The sequence below is a fragment of the Colossoma macropomum genome, unplaced genomic scaffold (genome assembly GCF_904425465.1).
Source record: "Colossoma macropomum unplaced genomic scaffold, Colossoma_macropomum, whole genome shotgun sequence".
NCBI lineage: Eukaryota > Metazoa > Chordata > Actinopteri > Characiformes > Serrasalmidae > Colossoma > Colossoma macropomum.
Genome location: NW_023494806.1, coordinates 26,098,882 through 26,112,610, shown reverse-complemented (window position 1 = coordinate 26,112,610; position 13,729 = coordinate 26,098,882). Strand labels below are relative to the sequence as shown.

Here is a 13,729-nt window from a genome sequence, read left to right as displayed (position 1 = left end):
AATGTATTCAGTAAAATAAATTGCATACTTACAGTAGAGAGCAGCAGTGTTTAAAAACCCTTTAGACCCCAACAGAATTCCAGAGCACTCTTGTGGGTACCTGGTCCTATTCAGAGTTAGAGACATATATCACTCTTTTAAGCAAAATGGTTTATTATTAAATTAAGTAAAAATGAAAGTTCATGTCCCACCTTTAATATGAAAACAAGACCAAGTGATAGAAATCAACACAGAGCTGTCAGTTCAGGACTAAAGGGGAAACAAGCACTGAAATTGTAATAAGCATTGACAATAAATAATAAATAAATAATTGAAATAAAGAACAGGGATATGAAACAAACTGACTACCACAATTAATGAAGTTCTATTATTACTATCTATTATTATCTAATATTATTTTTTTGCAGTAAATGTGATAAAAATGACCAAAGCCTACACTCTTAGTCAAAGTCTGGCTTTACACAGTGAAACGTACATGCAACTAACTGCATGTTGTGAGAGGCAGCATCATTTTCATACAACTTGACAGTTACACAAAGCAATTCAAAAACAATCACAAGTTACACACAGCAAATTCAATCACTCTACTCCTTCAGCAAATCAGCAGCTCATATTTTTGATACACCCTGTCGTTCTTACTATAGGGTCATCTGCAATGTGTAATTTGCATATTTGCAGCATTTTCATAATCTTTGTATGTTTTTTTAGCTGTCATTGCAAACATACATATTTATGTATGTTTGTCTTTTATGTATCTAAGATTTTTAGTATATATTTGTGTTTCTAATTGTTGTGTGACTGTCTTTGAAAATTAACATTTAAGTAGCCATTATGGTTACAGCCTACTTGATTCCTCGCTTATCCATATCCTAGAAGCACATCAAGTTCATCATGAATTGCATCCCTGTCTTTTCTTGGCACAAGCAGCCGTTTAAATAGCTGTTAGCCTTAGCTGGCAGCTGATTACAGAAATAGCTGAGAGTCTGAGACTAGCTTGGCAGTGGAAAACAGAAATAACAAGTTCAGTTCAATCCAGACTGGTACAAACACTGTAATAATGTGGCAAAATTATTGATAACTTGTGGTGAAGCACAATCTTGGCTAGGTGTTCGGTAAACCCAACTAAAATAACCATAAAACCACATCACCAAAAAATAAAACAAGGCCTTGCATCTTGAACTTGCTTCCATATCATTGCTGCTGTCCATGTAAGCAATAATCCTGTCAGACTCCTCTGTATCCCTGTCTGATAAACAGAATACTTCTGAACGCTGTAAGCTTTGCCTTCATTAGGGGTTTTATCATAAAAAGAGATGTATAAATGTGTATAACTTGTTGATACAAATCAAAAACTGAAATATTTTGATTAAAGAACTAAATATATAACCATCTAAAATGTAATTCAAATTCATATTTTGACCTTATTAAATCACAGCCGTCTACAACCATTACAGTGAAATGCAGAGTAGCCAGCAGATGCCACTGTGGGGTCTAGAGGGTTAATTAAGGTCTTCTAAGTTTATTAAAATCTTTTTTTGTTCACTCAACTAGTTACGAGGATGGACAGGTGGGCGACACGAGCATCAACACGCAGGACCCCAGCATACACCGGGAAATCTTACGAGTCATTGGCAATCAAACCGCCACTGGATGAAAGATTACAGACGCAATACTGCTGCCTTCACCTGTCCTCCTGTCTCAAAGCTGGATTTTTGAGCGTAGGAGGTCGCATCCATAGGTATTTTTGGTATCCACAGAACACAGTATAGAGAAACAGATTATTTCAGACCTATGAAATTAGCTGCAGTATTTATACCCCACGGATACCCCTGTGTATTTACACTGGCTAATCAAACTCTTACCGTTTTGCTAAGTTTATAAATAAAATTGTACATTTTCAAAGGACACGGTATGTCTCTCAGTTCACCTGTCGGACAGCCTATTTTTTGTAAAGAAAAGGGAAAAAAAGTTCTTTGAGTAATATTTTGAGACTTCTACCAGATGTTATTTGGCCTTTTTGGGGAAAACAAGATATTCCTTAATGGTAATACGCCATCCTGCATTGTTTACTAAGAGCTGTACTTTTAGAAGTATGATACTTTGTGTATACTGAAGGTGTTGATATGCACTTTATTTTTCTTAATGTGAGATTTTAGTTCCAACTTCATCATCTTAAAATGCCTTTTCAAAGATTCTATTTCATATTGTTTGACTTTGGTGAACCCAAGCGATCATTTTCCGGTGTTGCGGACATTAAGAGCTGAAAGGTTGTTGTGTTTACAAATCACATGTTCCTGAGCTACATGAGTTCTAAGCTACATGCCAGTAGCTGTCGGTTTACAGTTTCCAAAAAGAAGTCACAGTTAAAGAGTTTTTTCACACTGATTCCACTGCAGCCCTATTTGCTCTATTGTTTTAACCAGACTACTGTGACATTGAGTTGCCGTTTTGGTAGAATTGTCGAAGGAAAAAAAAAAAAGTCAGTACTTAAACTTGTATTTGGGCAACACTGACAGAAAATAAAATGCATGTGGCTTTCCTTAAATTTTCAGTCGACTTGTGTTCCTAGATATGTTAATAGCATTTTTGATAAAAGAAAAACTGGCGCCCGGTTGTAAAATGTCTTTGAATATTTCAGTATAAATCTTTTTGTAAAGGTGATTTTAAGGCAGAATAAGTGTTTGCAGCTTGTTTATACATTGCCATGTTTTGGGGGTCAGTCCCTATGTGGAAATACACCCTCTCTACACCTTTTTTTTACCTCACAATTGTTTATCTTTACACACCAGTTTGTGTACTCTGCTTTTAAAACATTGATTAAAACGAGAATGACGATCTTATCTTCAAAATTGGTTCACTAATTCAAATGTTAAAAGACTTCCTTTCATTTTTTAATGAAACCTGATTAAATTACACCTCAAATCAAATTAGAGCACTACAGTGTTCTCCATTCACTAACGAATTACAAAATGGCTTTGTACATTAATTGTCGCATCTAATCAACGCAGAGCACTGCATTTACCCCTCTTAGCTGGAAAATTAAAAAATTATAGGCTCTAGCAGCCTTGATTCTGGAGTGAGGTTATTAATACGTTTGGTTGCCATGTTCCAAATCCTCCCCTACACCCAACTTTTTCCTAAATGTTCAGTTCACCTTTCACCTTTCTCACATTCAGACTCACAGTCAATGTTTCATTGTCCATTATGGTGTTGAATACTGATGTGTAATTTGACTGAAGAATCTTTGAATTCCGAAGGTTAGCAAACACATTCTGTAAGTCTCACGATCATGTTTGAACTCTAGAGGAAAGATATTTTGTAACTGCCGCAAAATCAACCAAGTAGTACAATATTATAGTCAAAACTCTCTTAAAGGGGCGCTCCAGCCAAAATGACAAATCTAACTGTTGCTACATTTGTAGTAAACATGCCAGCAGTGCAGCAGTAGTTTCTAGAGTGAGACTTTCCAGATTAAAGAGTAGGACCCCCCCCTCTGATGATGTATCTTGAAAGTGAGAGGAATTTTTAGAAAACTACAGCTGCTTTGGGGTGTATTTTTGGGAAGCCATTTTAGAATATATGCTGCTAGCAAGCTGAATGCCTTATTGCAGCCATATAACTGTAGTAACTGTTTTCAAAACATCATAACAACAGAGAGAATGGATTACTCAAAAGACAAAAATGACTTGTCAAGTGAGGGGGATTAAAGCTAAAAGCTAAAGTTAGCAAGGTAGCTGGATATTTAGATACAGTTGCATGCAAGAATTTGGGCTCTCTTTAGAGGAAATGATAACATATTTTCACTTAGAAAATCGACAAAATATGTATTTTATCCATGGGTGTTCAAACCTCTGCATATGACTGTACCTTAGTTTACCTGTACCTCAGTTTAGCTTCTTTTCTGTAGCTGAAAGGCTTATAACTTGTCTCTGATGTGCATTTTGTGCTGAATGAAGATTCTGATGACTGAGATAAGAGAAAGCTAGCTTGGTTGTAGCAGTCAGGATTGGTGGACAGCACAAAGATTCCCAGTGGTTGCATGATGTATTTGCGTAATGCATGCTGGGCATTGTAGTGAGAAAACACTGAAATTATATAAAAATTGTCAAACAGATGAGGCAGAGGGATATAAAGCTGCTTACAGAATAATGCATTACACAACAAATAACATGAAACTCTATTTTTATGCTGGAGTGCCCCTTTAAGCAAAGAATCAATGCTCAACCGTTCAGAAGCAATTATTCTCACACAAGTAATATTGGATTACTTTAAATAGTAAATATAATATTTAAGTTAACTGTGATGAGTGTAAATGTTTGTATGGTTTTGTATATTGTAGTGACACGTATCATGCCACTTAGCATTTGGTGCCTTACAAAGGATTATTGGCAAATATACAACAACACTGTACATAGTGTAAATACTGCCAGGACAACACGGAGTCCAAATATTTTCTGTATTCAGTTTTTACTTTTTCTTTATTTTGCGAACAGATGAAGCTTTTGGGCTTTTTACAAGTTATGGAAATAGTAGCTTATGTACCTGTTTATGTTCATTAAATTTGAACTTGCCTATAAATCCCAAACATTTGTCACATCTTTTATACTTTACAGAAAAGTGTAATTGCACCTCCCTATTAGGCCTTAAAGACTGGGGACAGAAGATTAGGGATCAGGTCTGTTTGTGAAGGAAAATCACCAAACTTTGCTGGACTCCAGCCCTGAAAAACTAGCAAAACTGGCCTAAAGACCTTAAAGGGGAATTCCATACATTTTTCTAAATGTTTGCATAACTAAATGGTTAAGACGTAAACAAAGTCATCCAGAGTGGTTTGATGTGAAATGCTCTGTTCTGGAGAAACTTTTTTCAAACTGTTTACAGTGGTGGTGATAGGAACCAGATGTTCGTATTTAATGCATCTAAAAGCTCCATCACAGAAAGCTACTACATGAAATCAGTACAAATACACTGCCTAAAGCCTAAAACATTTTTTTTTCAGTCCATTCATGTTGGAGACGTATGTGCAGGGTGTTGTGAAACAAAATAGTCTCCAAAGGATATTTTTTTTCTTTTAAAGATTTACCACTGTTTTACCATTATCAATTATATATTACATATATAAAACTCAGAAGATATATACTGGTTCACTGGTCATTTTGAATAAAGAAATAAATAGAATATAAAATGGCTATTTTTGTGGTGTAGACAGTGTGACCCCTGGTTCCTATCAGCACCATTGTAAAGGACTCTGACTCAGTAGGTTTCTCCAGAATGAAGCATTTCACATCAAACCACTCCAAACATATGACAATTGTTTACATCTCAACAATTATACAAAAATTACAGAAAAAAAATTGTGGCATTCCTCTTTAACTTCCTAATACCTAGCACATTTTTAAAACATGTTTTTTTATTGCCGCTAATGTTATTGAAGGCCTGGGATTACATATCACTGGATGCCATGCATTTTGATCAATATAAACATCTGTTGTTTGTGTTTTTGTACAAGATGACATGTTTAACATGAGCTCTAGACGATCTAAGGATTTTAGGGGAAACTGGGGACTCAGTGGAATATTAACAGAAAAGCTCTCTTCATTTCAGCACGTGAACATCACCCTGGAGCACTGTGGTAAGTCTTGTGGTTTAAAACTAGGAATTCACAGGTGGTGTAGTGAGGTGGAACCTCAGTGGCAAGATATCCAGATCTTGACTAACTGAAATATTTGCATACACTGTGCACTGAACTTTTGTACATGTTACTGCTAATACAAACTACAACAGACACAGCCACCAGATATATACTCAAGTCTTTCTTTTAAAGAGAGGGCCATACAAGTATGTTTTCAGTGTGTGAGTATGTTCTAATTCTTACTAGCTGCTGCCCCTGTGCTTTGGCATTTTTTCACCTCTCTGCAAAGGAGCAAGGCACGAAGTGGACTGGAAACATCTTGGCCAAAAAGGACACATTTGTTCTATGGTTGAAATGCATCAAAATTGCATAAAATCTCACAAATTGAGAAAGAGCTTAAGAAAAACATTAGGAAATGTCAAACAAATATAAGTTTAGAAACAGTTGAAAAATGTGAAAAATAGCAGATTTATGCAATCACTGAGAATTGTACTGTGCTTGGTGTCATTTAGGCAGTTATAGATCTGGGCCCATATTAAAGAAATTTCTTAAGTCTGAAATCTGTTTAGTTACCATGACGACTCTAGTTAGGACTGACTTTAGGAGAGAAGCTATTACGGAACAACAGTTCTTAAGTTCATAATCTTAAATCCTATCTCGAGATAAGAAAACAGTATTACAGAATCATCCCAACCTGACAAAATTTATCTACATTGAAAACAGTTTTTTCTAATAGCGTTTTCAAAATCTCAGACACTGCAGACACAATCTCCACCCTCCCCTCTGATTACCTTTGTGTGTTAATGTTGAAAACTGGTCAGATAAAATATTACAGTGTTGTTGATGAATAATTACGAGACAGAGCTGAAAGTGTGTTTATTAGAAATAATGTTAACGCGGTTGGCTAAAGCCTTTAGGAAACTGAAACTGCAGAGCAGTGATGCTCTGATAATCAGCATGAAGCGCTGACACAATATTCTTAACTTCACGTTTATCACGCTTTAGTTTTGTTTGACCTTTTTCACTTTAGTAACGATAGCTAACGTTAGCTGTCTGGCTAACTAACTTGATTATTTTCATTATGTGTTTACGTTTCAGCTGTGTGCGTATGGTCAGTTGCTAGGTAACAGACATGACAGTTGATTGTTGACTGTGATCGAGCAAGGTAAGATTTCCTAACTTGAGATAAGATGCTGTAAGATAAGATTTGCTTCTGTAACGTCACTACAAATTTGTGAAAAAGTTTCTGTAATACGGCCCCTGCTGTCTTGTAATGAACAGAAGTTCCAGCATTATAAAACAAGAATAATTGTATACAGCAAACAAATCACTGACCTATAAGATTTCTCATGTTGAGAACTATACATGTATAAATTCCACTATGTGGGCGACATGTCAAAAAGGTACCACACACTCAAAATGTTGGATTAACTTTAAAATGATGTTAAGTGGTTCAGTAGCTTTATATAGTGTTATATGCTCCCACAGTCTCAGACAAAACTGCACCTTTTAGTGTACAAACGCTGTAACTGGGGTGGCACCCTCTGTACATCTTCAGTATCTAACATTAAGAAACAAAACTGTACCATATTGCACTGTGGTTAAGTTACTGACTCCATACACTCTGTCTTAACTTGAGGCGTTTTTCTACATTTGTATGAAAAGCTACAAATCTGCCCCTTACCCCTGGGAAAGTGAACATAGTGTACCTTTAAAACTTTCTTAAGGTACAAATTGGACATTAGGAACTATATTGTATCTTTGAGGGTATTGTTTGTACCTAGAAATTACCACGACAGAACACTTTTCTCCAACAACACAAAGCGACTGGCTTCACTGTAAAGTTAAAGCAGCTAAATCCTCACATTACCCAGCCATGCTCTCATTCAGTGGTGGTGTTAGTTTAGTATGATAATACATTTAGATCACCTTATTTTAGTTTGTATGCTGCCCTGCACTCAGTCAGAATATTCAAATGTTCTTCAAAAACCAAACCAAACGAACCAAAACAATGGGTCTAACACAGTGGTCAGCAGCTGTTACGATGATCCTTGCTGCCCTGCATCTGCAAAGGGTAACACACTTATAGACAATGAACCATCATACAAACTGATGAAATAACTCAGACTTGCATTGGTTGGTATTACTCTCCCAGTCTTTGCTTAGATCCAAAGTTTGGCATCGTCTTTAGAATGGATTAAGTTAGGAGTCAATGTTGAAATAGCTATAAAATAATGGACTGCAAAAATCTTGCAAACTGCACGAGCACAGTAAGTGTTTTAAATGCAGTGTTTTAGGGTGTGAGCTATTTTTATCATCATTATTATTAAAGGGCCTATATCATGGAAAACCAAAATTTCCTTGCTTTTCAGAAATAAGTTTGATGTAGTATGGAAGCATTAAAATTTCAAAACATACTGTTCACTCCCCAGTCCAGATATAGACACAAAGCTGCAAAACCAGCCCATTTTGAATACATTGTTTTTGTGATGTCATTAAAAAACAAATCATGTACATATTTACACTTGTTCCACCAACATCAGTTTAGCCCCACCCATTAATGTGGAAGTTATGAGGAGTATATCAGCCTGAACTGCTTTTTGAATGAGGCATAATACAGGGCAGCCAATCAGAACAAGCACATAAACGTTTATCAGTTTTAAAGGCACAGTAACAAAAACAGTCTAATTAATTCTAAGGGATGCAAAGAGGTTGGTCATGTAAATAATGAATTAAGATGGTTTTTGGTATATCATCCACACAAATGGTGAAAATGGACTTTAATGGGGAACAAACTGGTGTTGGTGGAACAGACAGAAATATGTGAATGATCTGGATTTTCATGAGATCACAAAAACAATTAATTGAAAATACATCTATATATGGACTGTACAAACGTGGGAACTGTTGTGTTTTGAACCTTTGATGTTTCGATACTACTTTTAACTCTAATTTCTAAAAAGTGAGGGGAATTTGGCGTTTCATGACACAGGCTCTTTAATAATAATAAAAACAGTTCACAGCTCACACCCTAAAACACTTCTTCAGTCAGTCACTTAAAAACATATCCACTGTGCTCTCCAGATTTTTGCAGTTGATTATTTTAGAAAGAAAAAAATAAATGTATATATATATATATATATATATATATATATATATATATATATATATATATATATATATATTATTATATTATTATTAAAAATATGAAAAAAAAAATCATTTAAAATTGTTATGGGCCCTTTAATGTGCCGACAGCGCCCCTTCCGTTTGAAAGGCGCGAACACCGCCTGTATTCCGGTTCTGCTCTTCCTAGTTCAGCAAAAGCGAAACTAAAGTCTTGTGAACGGCTCACTGCGTGTAGCCTCGCAATGTTTTACTTTGTTAAAAAGTAACTTAAGCACGTCTGTGAAGCATTTACTCATTAAGGTAACGCATGCAGAGTCTACTCTGGGCTCTTCGTTCTGACTTTAGCAGCTCTTGTAGGATCCTGTGGTGGTTGTGAGGTTGTTTGTGTACGTTTGCTCTGCCTGGCAACGCGATACATGATGGCGGGATCACAGATACCAGAGGTGAGTCTGACTGGCCTCATCTTGGACCTCGACTGTAAGTGTTAGAGCCTGTTAAATATAGCATATCCATCCACATTGATACACCAGCTAACTCATTGGCTTCTATTGCACAAATTCGTCCTTTGCTAGTTTACTTTCATTATGTACCTTCTTGAAAAAGCCAAGAAGCAAACGTGTCCAAACAGCTAACGTCTTCAGTTTTTCCCAAGTACATTTTGAGGAAATTTCACTTAATAACACAGCTGTAAATGAGTTAGACCACCTAGGATCAACCAAACACCAATGTGCTGTATACCTGAACACAGCCATAATTAACTGGAGTGTTAACTGGCTACCTTAAAGTCTCAAGCCAGAAAAGTGGATACAGTAGTCTTCTTGGCCTAAAAAATAGGGACCTGGACCTCAGTTTATAGAAAAATAATAGCAAATTTAAATCACAGTATTGTTCAGAAGAATTGCCATTAGATATTTTGCCCAAATCGTTCAGCCCTGCTTCTTAGTGACTCTTAATGAAAATGAAAATGCTAATTATTAACTATTACTAATTGCTGAGGTTTGGCCAGTAAACCATCCCTGTTCTGATGTGGCTCAAAATCACTAGGCACCTCAGTTAATTTTCAGTCACTGGGCCCATGTCCACCGTAGATGATTCTGCAGTTTTTCAACGTCACTGCTCTCCAATTTCAGATTTTCGATGATGTGAAGCTTGTCATTGATCCAGAAACGTTTGCGGAGCCACAGAAAATGTTTCAAGAACTTAAAAAGATGGGTGAAAATGTCAGAGGGTCATGTTTCATCATAGGACCTTTTCAAAAAATTGAGGAAACTTTCATGAATTTGTCAAGGTTGGAGAAGAAAAAACCTCAAAATGTAGGACATAAACAGAGAAGCCATGTGAATCACAACACCTCGCCAGAAATGAAATCTAGCCCCAGTCCACCTGCAGAACCAGTTGTGGTTGATGCTGCTGTCATGCATTACATCAACAAAAAACATTCTTTGGAACTTGACAAAATGAGACAGATGGGAGTTGACATGCCAGTGCAAGGAAGGCATCTGATGTTTCATGCAAGGGATAAAAAACTGAGGACAGACCAAGTTCAGTTTGTCAGAGAGCGCTTTATAACGTTCTATCAGAAGATTGCCACAGGTCTGCAAACCCGACTTTATGATTTGAATGCAAGTGAAACGCAACTTTTGCTCAAACATTTTCCAGAGCTGCTAGTGAGCCACAAAAACTATGGAGTTGAACTGACTGGGAGCTACCTGACCCTCGAAAGGTTTGAACGGTTTTTACGCAGTCCTCCTAAAAGATCTCCTCCAAAACAAATCAGTCACATGGACAACACCCATGCCACAGCATCCAGCCCACAAAACCAACCGAATGACAAAGATGAAATTTGCTGTATTTGTTTGGAACCATTGGTTAAGTCCAAAAGTAAGACTCTGGAGAAATGTAAGCACTCATTCTGTAGAGAATGTTTGAAGAGAGCTTTCGAAATTAAACCAGTTTGTCCCACATGTGGAGTATTATATGGTGCACTGAAAGGCACCCAACCTGAAGGAGGCAAAATGCAGACCACACAAGACTCCTCTTCCTTGCCAGGTTATGAAAGCTACAGAACAATTGTCATTCGTTATTCCATTCCGAGTGGGATACAGAAGGTGAGTGTGCTATAGTAAATAATTTTACATTAACATGTCCTATAGTACCTTGGCAAATGATGGACTGTGGTTGTGTTGTTCTTTTTTGTAGTTCATAAAACAATGGGATTAAGTTATTTGCAGATTTCATTTCTCTTTAAAACCCAGAGCACACTGACCAAATGTTGCCAGTCAGCCCAGTCACGCAGACTAAAAGTATGTTTATTTCTGTGGAATTCACTACAGTTTTATGACAGAACAAAAAAATCTTGTGTGAATTTTGCTTTGAGTTCAACTTTGGGGAACTAGTTGGATTAAACCAAGTTAGCTAACTTGCTAGGTTAGCTGCTTGGCTAAGCACTACTTCACATACAAATTGTGCCACTGCTACCAACCACGGCAGTTATCAGTATTATTTTATATTTTGCTACAACTCAGTGTACAGCAGTACGTTCTCAAGAGTAATTATCTTGTATAGTTTTGTTAATTTTTTGCATTTTTACTACGAATGGTTGGTGAACTGCACCAAAATAGAGGATCTTATTCATCGCCAGTCTTCTGGTACTGCCTCAGTCACAAATATTTCACAAGATGACACAAACTGCAGATTTCTAGTGGAACTGTGGCTTTATACTGTTCCACAATAAGAATGACAAGCTAAATGAACCAGTGTGGATGGAGGAGAAAGTTCTCAAAAAATTTGAATGGGGAGAACATTCTAGACACTACCAGCAATCACACATTATTCGTATATGTTATATACAAACCCAGCTTTTTGGTTTGTTAATGTTGGTTGGAGAATGTTGGGTCTTTGTGTTCTGGGCTTTATATGTACATATGGTGTAATACTATTTAATACTCTTTGGTTTGACTCATGACATGGAAGGTAAGCATTAGCATTAGACCATCTCCATGGTTTTAGTAGTCCAGTGATAGTGGTAGCTTAGGAAATGGACAGATCATCTCATTTACTTTTACTGGTGTAGGAGGAGCACCCAAATCCAGGCCAGCCATATGAGGGTGCATCACGCACAGCCTACCTGCCAGACTCCTCAGAGGGAAGGAAAGTTCTTAAGCTCCTTACACGAGCCTTTGAGCAAAGGCTAATCTTCACCATAGGGAGTTCATCTACCACTGGCAGGAGCAACGTGGTTACCTGGAATGACATTCATCACAAAACATCCCGTTTTGGTGGGCCTACTGCGTAAGTTTACACACAGGAGTAGTTTTGATATTTAATGGTAAAGTTAAAGTTTTGTAAATTATGTATGTTATTTACATCATCTGTACTCAACATACTTTAAGTTCTAAAAAGTTGGTCTTCCTTTCTCATTTACTAGCTACGGTTACCCAGATCCTGACTACCTGAATCGTGTGCAAGAGGAGCTGAAGGCAAAAGGAATCTGCTGATAATTCACATGCTATGTACTGAATTTTTCCAGACATAGAAGTATAAGCATAATTAATACAAAAATAATACTACAACAGAGGCAATCACTATATTCAGTAGATACATATGCAGTTATTATCAAGTTGTTCTTTTAGAGACCGTGTCAAACAGTTTGTTGCCAGTTATGCTGTGATTCCAAGTAGTACAATGCTGATGCTTACTAGCTTAAATTAAATGTTGATTTCCATGAACAACAGTATCATATATAAAGTATTAAATATTATTGTAACTTGTCATAGTCATGCTCACTGTTGGTTATATTCTTTGTAACGAAGTGTGCACGGTGCTGTTGTACCAACCCTAGTTTGTCAAATTACAGTTGTTGACCTTTGTCAGAATTTAGGAACTGATGCATTAGCATCAGTAATTTAGTGACTGTTGTGGCACATCAACAAATGAGCCTTTCACATGCAAGGATAAAACAGAGATGGTTGGAAACAGCATTTCTATCCCATGAATGTTTTTGGCATTCCAATTTGAATGACTCAACCAATAGTGAGTTAGAGTGGCTAACCAATGGCCACTCTAACTGAATGAACAATGATTTTATGGACAATATTATAACTTTGGTCAACTTTTAACACTATGAACATATTATCTGTAGCCTTCAACATCTATGTAGAGTATATTAAAATGTCCTGAGAATTGGGTGAGCTATTCCACTGTTAGACCAAACTCTTTATGAAGAACACTGAACAAATTTGCTGTCTAATTTTGGTCCTCGACTTGTCAAAAAGTGCAACTCATCATAAAATAAATGCTGCACTTGTACAGAGGTAATATGATTCAACTTTTCCATGTGTGTCATGCAATTGTTGAGAACATATTGTAGATGCATTTTCAAACACCATCATGGTTCAAATAAAAACAAATAACATGCATCCAAACTTAAATGTTAGTATGAAGATAATGGCAAAAACCTTATTTGAAGGTTACTTTAGCCAAAGCTAATCAGTAGAATCCACCAAAACCTCTAAGAATTGTGTTGCATTTGTAACTTCCTGCATCTCTGCATGTAGGATTCTAGAGTGGGAAATGAAAGTTGTGATATGGGTTTAGAAAGTTCACCTTGTTTGGCCTGGTAGTGATGATATTGCACTTGGTTGAGTCTCTCCATTTCTTTACTCAAAGACTGCACTTGCTCTTGGTTGACAAAGACATTGTGCTAAGCTACACAGATCACAAACATACTTTTCAACAGACTGATACTACTCTAATTATAGTGCTTATACTGAACAGTGAATCTGGTAGCAAGAAGAACTGGCAATTAATACAAAGAAGCGATGAAAATCCTTTTGGCACAACACTGTATATAAGAAAGACATCGTCACTGTCTAAAAAAAAATCCGTGGCCCTTTACCTTGTGTGAAAATTTGATGATGAACGAACTGAATGGAGAAATTTTCCAAAGTGACTTGAAATAAAAACCTC

General features: G+C 36.6%; 2 protein-coding genes across 2 annotated transcripts in view; both read left to right on the top strand.

Moving 5' to 3' along the window:
* Nucleotides 1-4,602, top strand: part of parp8 (poly (ADP-ribose) polymerase family, member 8) — a 66,860-nt gene extending 62,258 nt beyond the window's left edge. The window contains exon 26 of the mRNA XM_036598421.1: nucleotides 1,552-4,602. Coding sequence (XP_036454314.1) covers nucleotides 1,552-1,654 — 103 coding nt within the window. The 3' untranslated portion in view covers nucleotides 1,655-4,602. The remainder of the gene's footprint in view (nucleotides 1-1,551) is intronic.
* A 4,351-nt stretch (nucleotides 4,603-8,953) lies between these two features.
* On the top strand, nucleotides 8,954-13,325 carry si:dkey-3h3.3 (uncharacterized protein LOC100144568 homolog). The gene is made up of 4 exons (XM_036599109.1): nucleotides 8,954-9,204; nucleotides 9,892-10,869; nucleotides 11,835-12,052; nucleotides 12,189-13,325. The coding sequence occupies exons 1-4, from the start codon at nucleotides 9,178-9,180 to the stop codon at nucleotides 12,256-12,258; spliced, it is 1,293 nt and encodes a 430-aa protein (XP_036455002.1). The 5' UTR covers nucleotides 8,954-9,177; the 3' UTR covers nucleotides 12,259-13,325.
* The last annotated feature ends 404 nt before the right edge of the window (nucleotides 13,326-13,729 follow it).

Excerpts from the sequence above, each read along its gene's own strand:
- si:dkey-3h3.3 (XM_036599109.1), top strand. The coding sequence starts at position 9,178 with ATGATGGCGGGATCACAGATACCAGAG. Across the intron at positions 10,870-11,834 it reads TTCCGAGTGGGATACAGAAG|GAGGAGCACCCAAATCCAGG; the intron begins GTGAGTGTGCTA and ends TTACTGGTGTAG. Across the intron at positions 12,053-12,188 it reads CGTTTTGGTGGGCCTACTGC|CTACGGTTACCCAGATCCTG; the intron begins GTAAGTTTACAC and ends CTCATTTACTAG.